The 21797-nt window shown below is 41.5% G+C and overlaps 1 protein-coding gene across 1 annotated transcript; it reads left to right on the top strand.

The window, feature by feature from the left end:
• Positions 1 to 369: 369 nt before the first annotated feature.
• On the top strand, positions 370 to 16634 carry LOC133961413 (uncharacterized). The gene is made up of 10 exons (XM_062396508.1): positions 370 to 401; positions 3316 to 3418; positions 3553 to 3809; positions 8119 to 8221; positions 8356 to 8615; positions 10421 to 10523; positions 10658 to 10917; positions 14176 to 14278; positions 14413 to 14672; positions 15918 to 16634. The coding sequence occupies exons 1-10, from the start codon at positions 390 to 392 to the stop codon at positions 16023 to 16025; spliced, it is 1569 nt and encodes a 522-aa protein (XP_062252492.1). The 5' UTR covers positions 370 to 389; the 3' UTR covers positions 16026 to 16634.
• The last annotated feature ends 5163 nt before the right edge of the window (positions 16635 to 21797 follow it).

The raw sequence follows: 21797 nt of genomic DNA, 5'->3' as shown, positions 1-21797 counted from the left end.
AAATATTATTGTGGGACGGAACCACATCTCACGCTCCATAGTATAATTAACCTGATTGCCTTATGGTTAATATTGGTTGGAAGTAATCAATACTCCCTGGATTAATATTCCAGGGTGACTTTGTTGATTACTTCGTGATTGGACTATTTAAATGTTAAATTAGACTAGTCAATAATCTCGTTGGCCAAACTTACATTGTGCAAATGTTCTCTCACAGCTTCACAAATGGTTGAAACCTGTACCTGCTGCACAATTCATAGTAAATGATCTATGAAGTTATTTGTACTGTAGGGGCCGTGCAGGCAGGTTATACAGGTCCTTTATATGCAGTTATCAGTGCAAACACACAAACTCTGCGTCAGAAGCTGATAAGACGAAGAGCTGAAGACATGGCACGAAGGGTGAGTTTCCTGCTGCTCATTAGTTACAGTAGATTTAGTTTCTGTTCCTTTACAGGGAAAACTGTTTAAGTCGGGAGAATTATAACATTATCATTTGAATGCAGCTTTAAAATGTAATTCTATCACAGAGTTTACAACAGAAACCAGAATAAACCAGATGAAGTGTGATCACAGCTGCTTTTCAACAATGAAGATATTTATTTAGCTAAAAGCGAACACAATACAAATTTCTAGTCCATAAGGGGTCGACTGAACAGAACTTAGGTTTTATCAAATTTAACAAATCTAACTGAACAGAATCGAACCTGAACAAAAGAGCATTTCAGAAACAAAAGGAGAATAGAGAGAGAGAGTGAAAGTGAAAGAGAGAGAAATGTAATATCAATAAGGTCAAAAGGTAGACATAATAAATAAATTGTGAGTTATTGACAGTTAAAGTCATTGTGTGACACAAAGTGATGCAACAAGTAAAATACATGAACATGAAGATCGGTCTTTGTTATGGAAATAAATACTGGGGGTAAAAATATAAATTTTCAGACATGTTAGAAATGATCTGTGCAATAACCACAACAGGTTAGTTTCTAATGACACTTTCACACCTTCCTTGTTTGTTCACGACCCTTTGACTTTTCAGGTTTGTCTGAATTTAAATATCAGGTGTGAAAGGTTCCTCCGACCAAAAGAGGCGTTCAGGGTCAAACTGAACCGTGGTTTGGTTCGTTTGCAGAGTGAAAACTAGAACTGCAGAGTTTGGACTTTCTGATTTAATACTGCCTCAACTTCTTCACAACTTCAACAGAACTTCTTGTTGTCTTCACCTCTGATGATTTAATGCTTGAACGACAAGACGTTCATTTTGTGAGAGTAAAATCTAAATGATGATAGAGTTCCAACAAACTAATGAAATCAAGGGGTTCATTAGTTTTCTCCCATCAAACGAAACACAACCTTTTTTCACGTGCACTTTATTCAAACCACTTGGTGAATACAGCACCTGAACACGTGGATGTGAGAAACACATGTTGTCTACAATCTAATCAATGTCAAGTGAAGGTTGGTCTCAGTCCACGAAGCTGATGACCACAGGACGTACGTATCTCTGACAGATGTTTAGTGCGCTCCATGAATTACAATGTGAAACCAAATCTAAACAGATCAAATGGAAACAATGTTGGTTTCAGACTTTTAGGTGTGAAAACGACTCCAGTGAACTTTCCTCCAAGTCCTGATTCATTAGTCGAGTTTCTTTCGTACGTCAACCTGTGGCAGGGCTGTGTCCTCGTATGACCCTCGTGCTCGTGCACACAAACAAATACAACAGGAAACCACAATTAGGGATGCACCGATCCGCTTTTTTCACCTCCGATACCGATACCGATATCTGAGGTTTAGTATCGGCCGATACCGATATAGAAAAACAGCGCGAAATTATGGTAACAAACTGTTATTTTCAATGGGGGGGAAAAGACTGGGATCATGAGACTTGACTTAAACTCTTAAACTTGACCCTCTGCAGTGGCTCCCTGTGCATTGTTGTGTATGGTGCGCATATTTTTCGCAAATGGTGAACTTAACAAATCAGTTTTCATATGTTTAATGTTCACGTTCATTTTTTAAATCATCATCGTATCAGGCCGTCATGAAATACCAGCAGCGGGCGATGTGTGTGTGTGTGAGTGCGCGCGAGATAGAGACTGTCTCTCTGCGACTGAGCGGGGCGGGGAGCAGAGCACACAGTGAGATCACAGCTAGTTCACGTGAAGCAGTCGCTCACTGACTGACCGGCTGCTTCTTAAGGCCAATGTATGCTTCTCCGTTTTGACGGACAAGAACAGATAGGACCGCCTTCTCCAACGTGGAACGCCCTCTCCGGGCCACTCCGCTGACTTTAATCCCACGGCTGTCATGACACTGTTTCTCAAACACCTTCAGGTTAGAAGCCAACACTTGGTAGTAGTTAGTAACGGGTGTCCCTGCTGACTGTGTGTGGAAGCTGGGGGGAGACAACTGCCTCCATGTAGCTTCAAGCTGTTGCAGCTGTTGAATTAGCAACGCAGTTTGGAAACAAGCCTGGGGAACCGCTGCGCTAAGACACAATAACACAAGCATTATGACCCGCTGGGTGTCACTTTATTCAGCAAAAACTGTCGCGTCATCAACATCCTTTTTCTGTTAGCTGCCATCGTTCACTGTGTGTGAGTAGCCGGGGGGACGTAAATAAACCAGCGTGGACTTCTTCTATATACCTCATGAGGTAGGCTTCTCTAAGTGGCGCCAACTACTGTTCTGGCGGTGAATTGTTTTCGGAACAAAAAGGCTCGTAGAGCTATAAAACAAAAAGTGTCCGTCCTCTCCGTCCGTCCGTCACTCCGCAACGGACTCGGAGAAGCGTACAGAAGCCTTTATCAGTGGAAACAGTGAAAACACAGAGTTTCTCTGGTCTCAGATGCTCAGAGATCAGCACTGCAGCTCCAGAAGAGGCGCAGCACTGATGCTAACAGCGGTTTCGGCGCTCACGTTTCTTAAGGTGCTTCAAAAACATGGGCATCGTCTGTGTTTCGTTATTTTAGTATCGAAAGGTATCGTAAGTATCGGTTCTCGTGACATCCCTACTCCAGATAGCCTATCATTTCGCTCGCTCCATTATGTAAACACTGTATGCTCCACACGTCGTGTTGCTTGGGTATGACGTCACTCACAGCGCACAGCATAGAATTACACTGAATCAGCCGATATGGATCGGCCCATTGTCACCGATACCCGATCTAGACATTTCTTCAATATCGGTACCGATACCGATACAAATATTGGATCGTGCATCCCTAGCCACAATGAAGAGCACTTTGATCGCTGCACATTTACATTGACTACATGTCCATTTTATTATTCATATTTTCATGTTTCTTTTTAGTTTAATGGAAAACAAGGAGACTTGATCGAGATCTCCCGTGGGTCCTACCAGCACTGGGCCGTCTACATCGGAGGACAAATGGTGGTTCATTTAGTCCCAGAGGGTGAGTGAAGTGATAACTATATTCACGTTAGAATATCACATGGACATGACGTGTATTTCATGATGGCTCCTTCCTCCTTTCCTCTTTCTTTGCCTCCCTGTTCTTCCTCTTTGTCTTTTCTATAAAACACACAGGTGGTCAGTCATCTGGCTCGTCAGCAAAACTGAGCAGCACAGGAGAGGTGAAGCGTGAGAAGCTCACCGATGTGGTCGGCAATGACCGATACCAGGTCAACAACCTGCTGGATGACCTGTACGATGCTCGTGATCCTTCCATCATAGTGAAGGAGGCCCGTGAGATGGTCGGCCGCGTGCTATCGTACAACGTTGACACTTACAACTGTGAGCACTTTGCTACTGACCTGCGATACGGCGTGGCAGAGTCTCGTCAGGTGTGTATCTAATTGTTGGGTTTGTTAACCTCGTTAACTCTTCCACAACAATATTAGTGGGTAGATGTTGTGTTTTTGTGTTGTGGCGATTGACAGTGTTCTTTGGTAGTTTTTTGTCGATGGCCCTCTGTTTCACTCTGTATGTGTCTGTATGAGTCACTTATGATCTTTAGAAGGGTTGTGTGTGTTTGAATGCCATTTTTCTTTCACTGTGAAAGTGTGTGACCATGGTTACCAAGGGTCCTTTGGGGTGTCCAAATGGAAACCACATAGAAATATCCTTAGAAAAACATGTGTAAAATATTAATTTTCTGTGGTATTGTTATCAAATTTGAACAGGGGGCTAGGTAAGGCTTCATGCTGTGGTCCCATTGTGTTTTCCAGCTCTTAAGTCCCAGCTTGAGTCATCTGCAGGCATCTGTTTACCAAAATGTACTCTAAATGGTTCAGGAAAAGCTTTCAATTTACTTTGGGTATTCCTGAGAAAGGCGTTTTGGAATAATTTCACCCGTCTCTTAAGAGTTTAAAAGCCCTCCTTCAGTCACTCTCATTGTCTTCGGGGCTGTGGGTTTCTTGTAAAAACATAATGTCTATTCTGTTAATATCCATGAGTTTAAAAACAGCCGCTCTTTTAAAATCAGCTCTGGCTCTGTTCACATTTAAAGTACGGATTTTAAAATCAAACATGGATTAAAGAAAAAGAAAAACAGTCAGAAAACAGGTCAGTAAAAGAGAAGAGTAAAAGGACTTTTTTAAACTCGTCATCGTCCCTCAACATTTGGCCTTTTAGTCTCAGCACAAGTTTCCTGAGTCTGTAAATCTCCTGATTCGTTAACAGCTCGTCGTTGACTGTTTTTCTTGTGAGCGGTTTGAAGGACTTTAAAAACAGTTTGAGGTCAGAGAAGTGATCCTCCACCGAGAGCAGCCTCTGGTATTTAGTGTTTTTTAAAAAGGGTTTTATGTCAGAGGGGGGGGTACAGACCATGAGCGTCTTCCTGAGAGGAGAGTTCGCTTCCCTTGCTGGATTTCGCCCTGCGGCTTGCCTTGCAGGCTTTGGGTCGCTTTGCCCTGACTTTGAGTTCTTCCTCTTTTCTGCTATTTTTAACAATTCATCATCATCACTCATGTCTTCGTTCAGCTCCTCACACAACATCATTTTCAATCGTTTTTTTAACTGATTCTCCTCAGTTTCATTCTTTTCGCTCACTTCATTCACAGTTAAGTTTTTTTTCAATTACTTCTGGTTGGCTGTCAGTCTGTCTAACCTGCCTGTTCAGATACATTGTTTACAGGGGGGATATCCGAGCTTTAGAGGTTACCTGAACCACCTCAGTCTCCGGAGACCCCCTCCACCTGTGGATCTGGAGGCTCTGCAGCCTCGGGCTGGGCCACGAGCGGGAACTCCCCGCCAGCCGCTACACTCCACCTTCACCGGGCAGGAGTACACCAGGTGCCCCTCCTCACCACATGCTTTCGTTTTGGGAATTTACTCCCAAGAGACACCATCTTGATCTGGGACACAATCTGACCATATAGGGACAGTTCCTTCACCAGAGACTCATTCTTTTTAAAGGGGGGTGCGTTGGAGATCATCACCCTCGTGGCTGGGTTTACGAGTGGGAGAACAGGTTTAAAAGTATCATGGATCACCACTCCTTTCTCCTACACCTCGCTCACCTTCTTTCTATTGTCTAAGAACATCATGGCTCTGTTCATCCGGGAGGCCGACTTGATCAAGTCCCACCCGACAACCACCCCCACAACCAGCGGCCTATGCCACACTACATTCCACTTAGGGCAGGGGTCTTCAACGTTTTTCAGGCCAAGAACCACCAACCTGGCAAGAGATGGAGCAGGGACCCCCTACTATATATATATATATATATATATATATATATATATATATATATACACAGTAGGGGAGAGCGGGGTAGTGTGGGAATTTTTTTACATTTGCTCCCCTCTAGGCGAGCTTAAATGATATATCAGTAAAATTTACACATTACCCATTAATTCATGATGTTTTCTAGCAATGGAAATTATCAGAATGTCTTCAGGACAAAGGGCAGTGAAAATATGATTGTTTTAAAAAAAGTGGTCTTGTGTCCCACTTTACCCCAGCTACAGGGTAAAGTGGTCCACTTACTTTTTCCACTTTAAAACTACCATAACAGCACAAATTGTAATAGTTAAAATCCCGACAGCTAGATTGACAACAACTAATATCGGACTAGTAACAGAATCATTGGGATTGGTCAACTAAGCACATTTATGATTATTATGATTCATGAGATCTCTTGCAGACCCTAGCTAACCTGCACATTGTTTCTCTGTCCAATTGGCAGGGACAGGGATATTGTTTTTCTTTGCGTATTCAAATGCCAGTTCACGGCCCTTAACTGGAGCAAGGCCATGGTACTGGTCAGCTAGTTGTTTCAAGTGTTTGGCAAGCTCCTCCTCCATCTCATCTGTGAATATTCTCTTCTCTCACCTCAGCTACTGCACCCCAGGCTACTGATTTTACTTTCCCTTTCTCTTTTTTCTTTATGAATCTTTTGAGGGTTGTCTTATCAATATTTCTATCCCTTCCAGCTTTTCTTAAGGACTTCTGTCCTTGCATGACCTCAGCGGCTGCACTCTCCATCTCTGCGAGTGGTGTTTGGCCCCAGGTTGTCTTCCTGGTGTATAGTTTCTTGGCTTTCTACAATGTTTATGACAATAAAAATAAAACATATATAATGTAATATAACACTAGAGTATGTTTAAGACTAAACTTTACTTGTTCTTCATGGTGGGGTAAAGTGAGACACTGTCCCACTTTACCCCGAAGCCACCGTTTTAGAAAAACATATCTTAGCAATTCAGGCTAATCTTCAGCTAGCATCAATCACATGGTTTTATATGTTGGAAGTTCACCAACATGTATGATATACGTTTTTCTACCTGATTAAATTTGTTTTGACACAACAGTTGATTAAGTTCAAAGCAAGAAAATTTTGTTTTACATGTAAAAAAACATACTTTCCACAGCACCAGCACCAACTTCTCCTTCATGGCAATGGCATGGGGAATGGGAGGGGCTTGAAAACATAATGGTCAAATGACCACAAATGTGTTCCGTTGCCTAGATACAGGGGGTTTCTCACATTACCTGATGTCCCACATTACCCCGCTCTCCCCTATAAAATTGTGTTTTATATTAAACTGGGCCTAGTGCCTTGTATAAACATAGCTACCCGGTTATTGTGCAATCAATACTAAGCTTATCAAATATTACAAGGGTTAATTTTTCATGTTTTTAATTTAAACATGTGCACGGTACAGGGTGGCCATGCCACTGCCATTTATAAACATACATCTTGCATACAACACTGAGCTATTAAAGTAATTCACAGATTCATGTTTTATTTTAAACATGCATGTAGAAGAGACAGTGTATCCTCAAGCCATCTGTGGATGGCACACATACGCCCACATTAGTGAGATGTCGGACCCTGATGGGTAGCACACAACTTATCTAATCTTGGACGGATGGAGGTTGTCAGACAGAGGGTCATATCAGCCTCACAATATGTTGGATGCATGTACACAAAACCTTAATGACATGTACAAATGAGCAAAGAACAGGCAGGAGTTGTGTTCTTATAACCCATAGTTCCCTCCCATTGGGTATTTACCTCCTGATGGCTTATCAGGGTGAGAGACCTCCTAACTTCATGTCTCTGTGATGATTACAAGTGATGCAACAAATAAAATACATAAACATGAAGATCGTTTTTTGTAATGGAAAATAAATCAAAATACTGGAGGTAAAAATATCTTGTTTGAATTATCTGAACAAAAACCACAACAGGTTAGTTTCTAAAGACACTTTCACACCTTCCTTGTTTGTTCACGACCCTTTGACTTTTCAGTTTTGTCCGAATTTAAATATCAGGTGTGAAAGGTTCCTCCGACCAAAAGAGGCGTTCAGGGTCAAACTGAACGGTGGTTTGGTTCGTTTGCAGAGTGAAAACTAGAACTGCAGAGTTTGGACTTTGTGGTTTAATGCTGCCTCAACTTCTTCACAACTTCAACAGAACTTCTTGTTTTCTTCACCTCTGATGATTTAATGCTTGAACGACATGGTTGTCGTTTTGTGAGAGTAAAATCTAAATGATGATAGATTTCCAACAAAACTAATTAAATCAATGGGTTAATTAGTTTTCTCCCATCAACAAATACAACAGGAAGCCACGATAAAGAGCACTGTGATCACTGCACATTCACATTGACACTTTATTATTTATATTTTCATGTTTCTTTTTAGTTTAAAGGAAAACCAGGAGACCTGATCGAGATCTTCCGTGGGCTCTATCAGCACTGGGCCGTCTACATCGGAGAGAATGAAGTGGTTAATTTAATTCCAGAGGGTGAGTGAAGTGATAACTATATTCATGTTAGAATATCACATGGACATTACGTGTATTTCATGATGGCATCTTCCTCCTTTCCTCTTTCTTTGCCTCCCTGTTCTTCCGGTTTGTCTTTTCTATAAAATACACAGGTGGTCAGTCATCTGGCTCGCCGGAGCTTCCGAGCAGCAGCAACGGAAATGTAAAGCGGGAGAAGCTCGCCGAAGTGGTCGGCAATGACCATTACCAGGTCAACAATCTGCTGGATGACATGTTTGATGCTCGTGATCCTTCCGTCATAGTGAAGGAGGCCTGTGAGATGGTCGGCCGCCAGCTACAGTACAACCGTGACACTTACAACTGTGAGCACTTTGCTACCGAGATGCGATACGGCAAGGCAAAGTCTCGTCAGGTGTGTATCTAACTGTTGTGTTCGTTAACCTTGTTAACTCTTCCACAGCAGAATTAGTGTGTAGATGTTGTGTTGTTAAAAGGCGATTGACAGTAGACGAGTCTTCCTTTCTGTTTTCTCCACAAAGTGACTCATGGTCTTGAACGCTCTGCTAACTGAGAAGCTCTCTCTACAACTCTGATATGACTCAAAAGAATCAAAGAGACAGGATTCATAATAGATATCTGAAGTGCATGAAGTGGAGATACTGATATTGGGGATATAAAACATTTCTGATACTAATACATCAGCTGATATATATATTCATATGGTGTCGTTATCAAACCCTTATTACATCAAATGTAAATGAGGCTTGATATTATACTGTTTAATTGTAAACTCTACTTTAAATTAATATGAATATAAATAAATGAACATAGAGCAAATGTATAGAGCGTGAAATGTGTGGAAACGATTAAAATGCCCCTCGAGAGGGATATGAATATTCTGAATAGTTTTCAACGATAAACAGATTTATTTAACATAAAGTGAACAATATACACAGAGTTCTGGTCCATAAGGGGTCGACTGAACAGAACTTAAGTTTTATAAACTTTAACCAAATGTAACTGAACTGAATCGAACCTGAACAAAGACAAAAACAGATCTCAAAACAATTACTTTTTTGGGCTTCGTACTTCCTGCAAACTTTGGTCGGAATTTGAGCTTGTCTAGGCCCTGAAAAAGTCCAAAAAGGGAAATAATAATAATAAGAAGAAAAATCCTTACAATTTCAATAGGGCCTCTCACCATTCAGTGCTCGGGCCCTAAAAAAGGGGAATATATATAATGAATGATCAGAGCATTTCAGAAACAAAAGGAGCAGAGAGAGAGAGAGAGTTTTCAAGTTATACTTTTTGGGTGAACAATCCCTGTAAAGCAAATTTAATGATAAATCTAAATTGTGACTGTGAAGATGAAAACTAAACATGTGCACCACCAATAGGAACTAAGGCGCTGTCAGTTCGTTTGAAATAAGGAAAGTATGTTGCATGGAACAAAAGCCAGTATTTTATTTATCTGAATTGCTGTCGTATCTGTGAATGTATTATAAATAAGATCAAAAGGTAAATATTATAAATAAATAAATGTTAACTATTAACTAAAGTGAGTTATTGATAGTTTAAGTCATTTTGTGACACAAAGTGATGCAACAAGTAAAATACATAAAAATGAATATCGGTCTGTGTAATGGAAATAAATCTAAATACTGGAGGTAAAAATATCCATTTTCAGACATATTTGAAATTATCTGAACAATAACCACATCACATTAGTTTCTAAAAACACTTTCACACCTTCCTTGTTTGTTCACGACCCTTTGACTTTTCAGTTTTGTCTGAATTGAAATATCAGGTGTGAAAGGTTCCTCCGACCTAAAGAGGTGTTCAGGGTCAAACTGAACCGTGGTTTGGTTCGTTTGCAGAGTGAAAACTAGAACTGCAGAGTTTGGACTTTCTGATTTAATACTGCCTCAACTTCTTCACAACTTCAACAGAACTTCTTGTTGTCTTCACCTCTGATGATTTAATGCTTGAACGACAAAAACGACTCCAGTGAACTTTCCTCCAAATCCTGATTCATTAGTCAAGTTTCTTTCGTACGTCAACCTGTGGCAGGGCTGTGTCCTCGTATGACCCTCTTGCTCGTGAACACAAACAAATACAACAGGAAGCCACGATGAATAGCACTTTGATCACTGCACATTCACATTGACTACATGTACACTTTATTATTTATATTTGTATTTTCATGTTTCTTTTTAGATTAATGGAAAACCAGGAGACCTGATCGAGATCTTCCGTGGGTCCTTTGAGCACTGGGCCGTCTACATCGGAGAGGATGATGTGGTTCATTTAGTTAGAGACGGTGAGTGAAGTGATAACTATATTCACGTTAGAATATCACATGGACATGACGTGTATTTCATGATGGCACCTTCCTCCTTTCCTCTTTCTTTGCCTCCATGTTCTTCCTTTTTGTCTTTTCTATAAAACACACAGGTGGTCAGTCATCTGGCTCGTCGGCAAATATGAGCAGCAGCGATGGAAAGGTGAAGTGTGAGAAGCTCACCGATGTGGTCGGCAATGACCGTTACCAGGTCAACAATCTGCTGGATGACCTGTATGATGCTCGTAAGCCCTACGTCATAGCGAAGGAGGCCCGTGCGATGGTGGGCCGTGTGCTACCGTACAAAGTTGTCACTAACAACAGTGAGCACTTTCTTACCGACCTGCGATACGGCAAGGCAGAGTCTCGTCAGGTTTGTATCTAACTGTTGTGTTCGTTAACCTCATTAACTCTTTCACAGCAGAACTAGTGTGTAGATGTTGTGTTTGTTAAAAGGTGATTGACAGTAGACAAGTCTTCCTTTCTGTTTTCTCCACAAAGTAAGTCATGGGCTTGAACGCTCCGCTAACTGAGAAGCTCTCTCTACAACTCTGATATGACTCAAAAGAATCAAAGAGACAGGATTCCTAATAGATATCAGAATCAGAATCAGGTTTATTGGCCAAGTAAGTTTGCACAAACAGGGAATTTGACTCGGTAAAGTGGCTCTCAGTTACTTAGTGCATGTAGTGGAGATACTGTGCCTAATGCACTAGAGAAGTCCACAATATCCCGAATAAAGGACACATTGTCCAAGATAGACCTACCAGGCACACAGTAGGTCTGGTCTTGGTGAACTACTTGATCCATCTTGTATCTGTGAATAGGAGCGACCAGCACCAAGTCTCTAAAACTCCCGTTTAAAACAGATAAAAGATCTTCCCCCATCTCACTCCAGAAATCTTTGAAGAACTCTACCGGAATCCCGTCGATATCTGGGGCCATTCCCCCCTCATGGTCTGCAGGGCCGTGTAGAGTTCTTGCATCGACAGGGGGCCATCCAACCCAGTGTTCACGTCTTGAGGGACTTTGGGCAGCTCTCCACAGAATGACTCATACAGGGAATTGTTCTCAGTGTATTCATTTTTATACAGATCAGTGTAAAAACTCAAGGCTCTTTTCTGGATCTCCTTGCTGCTTCTGAGTTCTTCTCCTCCAGGAGATCGCAGAGTGTGGATTATTCTGCTTTGTCCGCTCTTCTTCTCCAGTTCAATGAATAATTTAGACGGTGCATCCATGAGCGCTGCCGCCTGGAACCATGACCTGACCAGCGCCCCCTTAGCCTTAGTGCCCAGTAAGTCTGTAAGAGCAGATATTTAGAACTGGGAATCTTTAATATAATCGCGATTTCCAGTGGAATCTATTAAATTCAGCAATTCCACAATTTCCGTCTCTAGATCCTCCATAGATCTGGTTATGTCTCTTGTAACATTGAGGGTATACTGCTGACAGAGCTGCTTTATCGCAACCTTACCACAGTCCGACCACAGTTTAAAATAAATTAAATCAATTTTTCTTTCTTTAAAACCACTCCAAAAAAACATAAAAACATCTTTAAAATGTGCATCACATAAAAGAGATGTGTTAAAATGCCAGTAGGCGCTTCTAGACTTTAGCTTAGAGATAAAAACGTTGCACACAACCAGGGCGTTATCTGTTAAACCAACTGGGAGAATACTGCACTTTCTGAAGATGCTAAAATTGTGTTTAAAACAATAAAACCGGTCCAACCTCGCCATGGAGATGAGATCCCCTCGGCAATGAGTCCAGGTGTATTGTCTCTTATTTTCATTCATTCTTCTCCACACATCACACAGCTCATGGGCCTGCTGCAGCTGCCTCAGTGCACTCTGTGAAGCTCTGTGGGGCTCCAGTGGGTTCCTATATAAAACATCATCTTCTGTACAGTTAATATCTCCTCCTAAAAATAAAATATCATCAATTTTTCCTTTGCTTAAAACTGTGTCTAAAACCTTTAGAAAACAGACACTGTCGGGTCCTGAGACCGGAGCATAAACATTCATAAAAACAAAATAAAACTGCTCGACCTTTGCCCTCACCACCAGTAGTCTGCCCTCCACCACCCCCTCCACTTCCAAAGACTCTGGTGCAATCCTATCGGAGAAGATGATGCCCACCCAACTCTCCCTTTTCAACTCATTCTCATATTTTGAGTCACTATGAGTTTCCTGTAAAAACTCCACCTCAGTTCTTTTCAGTTTTATTTGCTGGAACATCAGAGACCTCCTCTGCCTTTGCTGCTCATGTGCAGCCGGGCAGAGTTTGAAAACTGCTCTTTATCAGAGAAATAATCCTCTAACTTCAAACCCTTCATGTTCTTTGTCTTCTGGAGAATCACTTTCATCTTCCCTGCACTGTAGCTTCTTGAGCTCTTCTGGCTTCCTGTCCTGAAGTTGGAGGATTCATTGTCAGCAGAGTCGGTGTCCATGCTGGACTCAGACTCTGATGCTCCTCCCCCTCCTTTCTTCACTGTCCCTTTCTTAGCTTTGGAGCTTCCATTGTTGCTCCTGGTCTTTCTTTTTAGACGAGGAACTTTAAGCACCTCCTCGTCTCTCTCCATGTCAATATCACTTAACTGATCTACCTGTTGGACCCCCCCCCCCCCCCGTCCCCGTCCCCTCCAGTCCTTCCTCACTCGCCTGATCTACCTGTTGGACCCCTCCCCCCTTGTCCCCTCCTGTTCCCCTTAACCTACCTGATCTACCTATTGGACCTCCCCTGTCCCCTCCTGTCCTTCCTCACTCACCTGAGCTTCCTTTGGGACCTCCCCTGTCCCTCCTCACTCACCTGCCTCTCCTGTTGGACTCCACTTGTCCCCTCCTGTTTTTCCTAAGTATCAGCTGTTTTATTTCTTGGTGTCCTTCCTTCCGCCAGCTGAAACACTTTGTGTTGTTCGATCACATAATCAAACTCTTCCACTCTGAGTTTAAACAACAGGAGAGAAATGTAATGTAAATAAGGTCAAAAGGTCGACATAATAAATAAATAAATGTTAACTATTTACTTAAGTGAGTTATTGGCAGTTAAAGTCCTTGTGTGACACAAAGTGATGCAACAAGTAAAATACATAAACATGAAGATCAGTCTTTGTAATGGAAATAAATACTGGAGGTAAAAATATCCATTTTCAGACATGTTAGAAATTATCTGTTCAATAACCACAACAGGTTAGTTTCTAAAGACACTTGCAGACCTTCCTTGTTTGTTCACGACCCTTTGACTTTTCAGTTTTGTCCAGATTTAAATATCAGTTGTGAAAGGTTCCTCCAACCAAAAGAGGCGTTCAGGGTCAAACTGAACCGTGGTTTGGTTCGTTTGCAGAGTGAAAACTAGAACTGCAGAGTTTGGACTTTCTGATTTAATACTGCCTCAACTTCTTCACAACTTCAACAGAAGTTCTTGTTTTCTTCACCTCTGATGATTTAATGCTTGAACGACAAAAACGACTCCAGTGAACTTTCCTCCAAATCCTGATTCATTAGTCAAGTTTCTTTCGTACGTCAACCTGTGGCAGGGCTGTGTCCTCATATGACCCTCGTGCTCCTGCACATTCACATTGACTACATGTCCAGTATATTGTTAATATTTGTGTTTTCATGTTTTTTTATAGTTTAAAGGAAAACCAGGAGACCTGATCGAGATCTTCCGTGGGATGTATAAGCACTGGGCCGTCTACATTGGAGAGGATGAAGTGGTTCATTTAGTTAGAGACGGTGAGTGAAGTGATAACTATATTCACGTTCGAATATCACATGGACATGACGTGTATTTCATGATGGCATCTTCCTCCTTTCCTCTTTCTTTGCCTCCATGTTCTTCCTGTTTTTCTTTTCTATAAAACACACAGGTTGTCAGTCATCTGACCCGTTTGAGATCCTGAAGAAAGGCAACGGATCTGTATTGCATCAGAAGCTCACCGATGTGGTCGTCAATGACCGTTACCGGGTCAACAATCTGCTGGATAAAAAGTACGATGCTCGTGATCCTTCCATCATAGTGAAGGAGGCCCGTGCGATGGTCGGCCGTCAGCTACAGTACGACCTTGTCAATAACAACTGTGAGCACTTTGCTACCGAGATGCGATACGGCAAGGCAAAGTCCTGTCAGGTGTGTATCTAACTGTTGTGTTTGTTAACCTTGTTAACTCTTCCTCAGCAGAATTAGTGTGTAGATGTTGTGTTGTTAAAAGGAGATTGACAGTAGACGAGTCTTCCTTTCTGTTTTCTCCACAAAGTGAGTCATGGGCTTGAACGCTCCGCTAACTGAGAAGCTCTCTCTACAACTCTGATATGACTCAAAGAATCAAAGAGGCAGGATTCATAATAGTTATCTGAAGTGCATGAAGTGGAGATACTGATATTGATGATATAAACATTTTTGATACTTATACATCAGCTGATATATATTCATATGGTGTCGCTATCAAACCCTTATTACATAAAATGTAAATGAGGCTTGACATTATACTGTTTAATTGTAAACTCTACTTTCTCATCTCATCTCATTTTCATCCGCTTATCCGGGGTCGGGTCGCGGGGGGAGCAGCTCAAGCAGGGGGCCCCAGACTTCCCTTTCTACTTTAAATGAATATGAATATAAATAAAGCAAAATAAAGCAAATATGTAGAAAGTGAAATGTGTGGAAAAGATTAGAATGACCCTTGAGAGGAATAAAAATATTCTGAAAAAATACTGATTAATAATGTTGAAAATACATCATTACATAGTAGTGATAGTAACTGAATGTTATTGTTTGGTAAATCTGTTTTATAAACAGGTTTATCAGGTAAAGTTTAGTTTGTTTAGTTCAGTTTTTGCAGCCCACAGGGAAACCACATCTTTACATTATGAACAATCGTGTTTATAATAAACTCAGATGCCATGTGAACAGAATGGGGTAGGGGGGGGTGTTCAGCTGCAACATGACACCACTAGATGTCACTACATTATACAAACTGAACCTTTAAGTGTGGTTTCATAAGGGGACTGTGGCAGAGCTTACACTTGACATCTATTCAGTTATGTCCATCCTGGGAGAGGGATCCCTCACATGTGGCTCTCTGATGTTTCTACGTGCTCTTTACCCTGTTAAACGTTTTAAGGGGACCTTACTCTTGTTGAGGGTTAAGGGCGGAGGATATGACACCATGTTAAATCCCTATGAGACAAATTGTGATTTGTGAATATGGGCTGTACAAATAAAATTTGATTGATTGATTGAGTGATTGATTGATTACTGAGTGACATTCCACTCGTCCAGATTCAATTTGAATGACAGTTTATCAAAATGCTTTGACATTCAGTTTGTCGATTGTTTAAAAAATAACAGTTTGGCTCATCTTGTCTCTTGCAGGTTAAAAAAACTTTGATTGCAGGCTCCGCAGGCATCATGGGCATCCTGAGCGCCTCAGCCGCCTCAGTCGCCACAGTCGCCACAGTCGCAAAAACCGTAGCCAAGTAGGTGGGGCATTTGCTTTCTGTAGATCTCTGTTAAGCAGTCGTTCTAGATGTTAAGATGAAGAGGAAGACAACAAGAACAAAACAAGAGCAAATCCCAAACACTGGCAACAATGAATGTTAGTATGTAGCTGACAGTGAATATGATTTAAACTTTTTAAATAAACGATTTCACTTGTGCAATCTGGAGAGAAAAAGGTTTCAACACAGTTAAAAGACATCTGACCTTGAATCAGATAAGACAATAAGGCATTAAATCATCTGGATGATTAGACCAAAGACACATCTCTCCAGACTTCACCTTGGATAAAAGATAAAAAATACATACTTCTATATCTGTTTAGTAGGACCTCTATATATCTAGTAGCACTTATATAACACTTACATATAACACTTTGTAGTTTGGCCTTTTTTAAGCAAATTGTACTTGATTCTTGTTGCTCTGGGTTTTTTCTCTTGTGGTTGATGAACTTATTGTGACTTTGGATAAAAGCATTAGCTAATTGAAATGTAATGTGATGTTTCTTTGTCTATCATGTAATTCTTCACTTTTTAAACGGATCAAATAATCATTTGAACACAATTTATTTACAATAAAATAATTTAAAATACATTTCTTTAGTGTAAATGATTTTTCTCATTTTAGCGGGGTTCAGAGAGATGTGGGGGGGAGATATGCGGGTATGTGTGTTGGTGTCAAATTAGAGAAAGATACTAGATGCATGCAGAGAAAGACTGAAGAGCACAACAGGAATAACATTAACTTTCAAATAACTTAAAACCAAGATATCACAGCAACACGGATCAAATGTATAAACATCACACAGAATCGAATAAGCAGTCTTTGTTTAGCCTAGTATAATTGTTAAGCCCAGTTGTGTTACCTGTCCATGGAAAGAAAAAAGTTTCTGTGCTGTTCGAAGTCCAGTGAAGTCGCCTTGTTGGGTTTTGGCTCCAGTTTTGTGGTTCTGCTGTGCGATGCAGCTGTTGTGCTGAGGTCAATGAGGCAGGTGCTCCAGTCAGGCCTGCTTGAAGGTTGGTAGAGTTTGGATTTAGAGGTTTCCTTGATGAGATGAGCTAAAAGCTGAACTTATCCTCGATGGAGGGTTGCCTGGAAAGAGCGGTGTTCTCCTCTCGGAGGGATGAGTAGGAAGAGATCGAAGGATGGGAGAACTGGGCTTATATTGGCCCGTTGACCTCATGGGTTTTGGGGCCCAGAGTGACCGATAGTGGTTGAAACTTGTGTCTCCGCTCGGTTTCAACCCTTTGTGTGACACTGGGAGACTGAGTTCTGGACGCTCTGGTTTGTCCCCAGAACAAAGAAAATGTGCTCAGGGTTTTGGTTACACATGTAGGTCGAACTCAAGGGGCAACATCCTGGTCTGAGCGGTGAAGCCGATACGGAAGTGTAAAAAGCTGCAGTTCACTGGGTGGCCACTTGAGGCTGGCTCCAAGAAACAGAAAGTCCCATTGACTACAATGTTAAAACAGCCGACTTTAGAGCAGAATTAAACCTGTTTACAGCCTGGTACAGAAATGGTTTTTAGTCTCAATGTCTCAACGCGAGGTTCATCCTAGATGACACCTCTGAGGGGGGTGAATTTTTTTTCTAACTCCCTCGTTTGAAGATATAGAGGTTTGAAATTCACGTGACGTCACAGTCAGCGTGCCGAGTGCCGCTCCTAGCCAGCTGCCTGCTCGGCTCTGCCGGAGCTAACAGGCTACTCCCCGGCACTGAACACCACCTGAGACCGAGAGGCTTCCACTCACATATCGGATGAATAACATGGTTTGATGTTCTGCTCGTTCTCCTGACGGACAAGTTAAAAACGTCTGCGCTCCCATTTCTATGGTAAGTACAGTTTAGTACTTTATTTAGATGTGTTAGAATTGATTCGCAGGTATCGGTGTCTCTGTACCTTGTTAGCTTAGCTCCGCTAGCTTCTCCGTTTTGACGGACACGGACAGATAGGACCGCCTTCTCCAACGTGGAACGCCCTCATCGTGCCTCTCCACGGCTCCTCGGAGAGCTTTTCGTGCAGCTCTCCTTTTTCTAACTACACGTCGAAATGGCGGAGAGCCCACGGATAGCCCTTGGCTGTGATTGGTCCGCTAACGCCAGCATTTCGGAATGGAAACTTCCTGTTCCATTCCCTACATCACAATAAACCAAAATCACAACTACGACTCTATGATTAATGTGACAAGTGTGTTAAGCCAGCGGCGTTGTCCGGCTGACGGTGGCTGGTTAGAGCACTTACGGCATGTGTGTACGGTCACATACTGTTATAACGAACTTTCATAACTTGGCTAGCGGGCTAACCACCATGCTAACTGCGGTGGGAACAGCGCAAAACCCGCTGACTTTAATCCCACGGCTCATGACACTGTTTCTCAAACACCGTCAGGTTAGAAGCAAACACTTTAGATCGATACTAACTAACGGTAGTAGTTAGTATCGGGTGTCCCTGCTGACTGTGTGGCCAATGTATGCTACTCCGAGTCCGTTGCGGACGGACGGAGCGGACGGACCCTTTTTGATTTATAGTTTTACGAGCCTTTTTGTTGTGAAAACAATTCACCGCCAGAACAGTAGATGGCGCAACTGAAGTCGAGCTTAGAGAAGCCTACCTCATGAGGTATATAGAAGAATTCCACGCTGGTTTATTTACGTCCTCCCGGCTCCTCACACACAGTGAACGATGGCAGCTAACAGAAAAAGGATGTTGATGACGCGACAGTTTTTGTTGAATAAAGTGACACCCAGCGGGTCATAATGCTTATGTTATCGTGTCTTAACGCAGCGGTTCCCCGGTCTTGTTTCCAAACTGCGTTGCTAATTCAACAGCTGCAACAGCTTGAAGCTACACGGAGGCAGCTAGCTTCCCCCCAGCTTCCACACACAGTCAGCAGGGACACCCGATACTAACTACTACCGTTAGTTAGTATCGATCTAAAGTGTTTGCTTCTAACCTGACGGTGTTTGAGAAAGAGTGTCATGAGCCGTGGGATTAAAGTCAGCGGGTTTTTGCGCTGTTCCCACCGCAGTTAGCATGGTGGTTAGCCCGCTAGCCACGTTATGAAAGTTCGTTATAACAGTATGTGACCGTACACACATGCCGTAAGTGCTCTAACCAGCCACCATCAGCCGGACAACGCCGCTGGCTTAACACACTTGTCACATTAATCATAGAGTCGTAGCTGTGATTTTGGTTTATTGTGATGTAGGGAATGGAACAGGAAGTTTCCATTCCGAAATGCTGGCGTTAGCGGACCAATCACAGCCAATGGCTATCCGTGTGCTCTCCGCCATTTCAACGTGTAGTTAGAAAAAGGAGAGCTGCACGAAAAGCTCTCCGAGGAGCCGCGGAGAGGCACGGAGAGGGCTTTCCACGTTGGAGAAGGCGGTCCTATCGGTCCGTGTCCGTCAAAACGGAGAACCATACATTGGCCTTTAAGGGGAGCGTACAGGAGTAATTACTGACACACACCGACCACCAGAATGGACATGAGCCGTTCCACCCAGCAGAGAGAAGCGTTAGAGTTTGATGATGAATCTTTTAAATTACGACAGGTGTGTGTCCGGAGAATAAGCTCCAGCACGTAAGATATCTAATGTTATGTAAAGTTGTTTCAATCGACATACAATTTGACTTGACAATGTGACACAGATTCTTATTCTGCAGAAACAGATTTGCTGTGATCAACTGAAACCTGAGTATTTAAAGTCATATCTGCATTGCTCTTTATTAGTAAGAGTATTGGTGTTCTGTTGTAACGTGTTACAGTGAAAACTAAACTCGTCTGCTACCTTCAGTTTTTACATAGTTAATCTCAGGCAGATTTCACTGAATTATTGTGTTAAATATAAATAAATTATAGGAAGTGTAACGTTACTAGAATAGACAGTCTCATAGAGAACCTTAGGCTGATGTCAACAATTTGTAAAAGTCTGTTAAGGAGTTAACAGGAGTTGAATGTTCATCTAGGATGTCAAACCTGAGACACAACTGGAATCCAACCAGACTGAACACTGAGTCATCACTTCAACACTGTCACTCGGTACAGACCTGTTTTCATTACTTACAAACAATCAAAGCTAAGTATCGCACATATTACATAATGTATTAAATAATATATGAAATACTTTTAATGTGAAATAACTCCATACTGTACATTCATTGTCTTGGTAGTGCACAGTTTAATCAAAAAGCATATTCAAATACATAGTTGAATATCCACAGAAAATATGGATACAAACTTGGTTTATTAGTAACACTTCCTGTACAATAATGCCATACTTTTATGTTTCCTGTCATTTTATTAGGGACGGACAAAACTGAAGGACACAGCTGTGATGACCATGTTCTGTCTCTTATGGCAAAGAAGAAAATTAAAACACTGGCTTCTTATCTAAAGTGTATCAAATCAGAAAGAAAAAGATAAACATTGTTCTAATAAGTGTAATTTTTTTTAACCAACCATAATGAATATCGAAATTAACTTTATTATCCATGACACTTAGCAATGACTGCCAACTCTAAACAGTTGCAGGCCGTCTTTAGTTAAGGGAGGAAAACATGAAGCTGGTGCAGTCGTCCTCGTGTTGCCCAGCATGAAGCTGCAGATCTCCACCATGTTGCTGCTGAGGACATCAGGTGCAGGGCTTCATCTAATGAAAAGAAGAAACTCACTGGTAAAGATTTTGTGTTGTGTATGAAGCACCACAGATGTCAAACAGAACCGATGTACTGGGGTCTGGGTTTGTATCCTCATGGTTAAATGAACATATTTTAAGTCGCTTTGGATAAAAGTACTTAAAGAAATAAAACATTTTACAAATACATAAAATGTCTTTCTACCTCATCTGTAATATTCAAGGTGATAATCTCCCACAGAGCTGTTGATAACAGTCCACATCAAGTCTCTCCACTTCCCTCAGTGTGAATACATAATTATATATTAATATGAGAACTGTCCAAACTGTCTAATTCACTCTAAAATTCCATAACAGGCTAAATAAACGAGGTGCAATAGTAATGGTGGATATACCAGCCCGTTTCAGAATATTTGTGAAACATATTACTATCACATGCAACTTACACATGCTACTTAAGTATGCAAACCTGCCTACTTCCTGCCAGATTGATGATAAAAGAGAAAAAAGCGACAACGAACTAGTCAGAAACAAAAAGATGTTTACAGTCGCTGTTTACAATTCAGCTTTACACCAGAAAAGATAAAACCAGCTGTCAAACTGGGACTAAAATTGATATGTTTGAGGTGTTTATTAAATTCACTGATTAAATCAAAGTGATGAAACCACTGAGGCCTGTTAAGTAACACATTTACTCCACAGCTCAAACTGACACAAGGGGGCGTCCTCTGTTCTTTAACTTACTTCAGTCCCCTTGAAACCTGTTGCAGCTCAGGAGACCATGTGATGTTCTTAAAGCAATGAATGCATTGTGAGCACAAACTTCAACATCACCATTTTGAATCGTCATCTTTGTTAATGTTGAGCGAAAACATAAATATAGTTTGTACCACTGGTGTGTTATTGTATCAGATAAAGTAAAGAGCTGTGTTGTTATCACCTAACTGCTGCCTAGTTTTGCTTTTGTTTGTATTAGTTGTGCATTGTGTAACATTTGCACGTGACTTACCTGGCACTTTGGGAGGTTGTGGTTTCACGAAGAGTCTGTAATGTGAGAGGTTTTCATACTTTTTCCTTCTTTATAAATAATTCATTTTCAAGCGTTTCTACAAATAACCA

This window comes from Platichthys flesus, chromosome 10 (genome assembly GCF_949316205.1).
Source record: "Platichthys flesus chromosome 10, fPlaFle2.1, whole genome shotgun sequence".
NCBI lineage: Eukaryota > Metazoa > Chordata > Actinopteri > Pleuronectiformes > Pleuronectidae > Platichthys > Platichthys flesus.
This window is presented reverse-complemented; position numbering and strand designations above follow the sequence as displayed.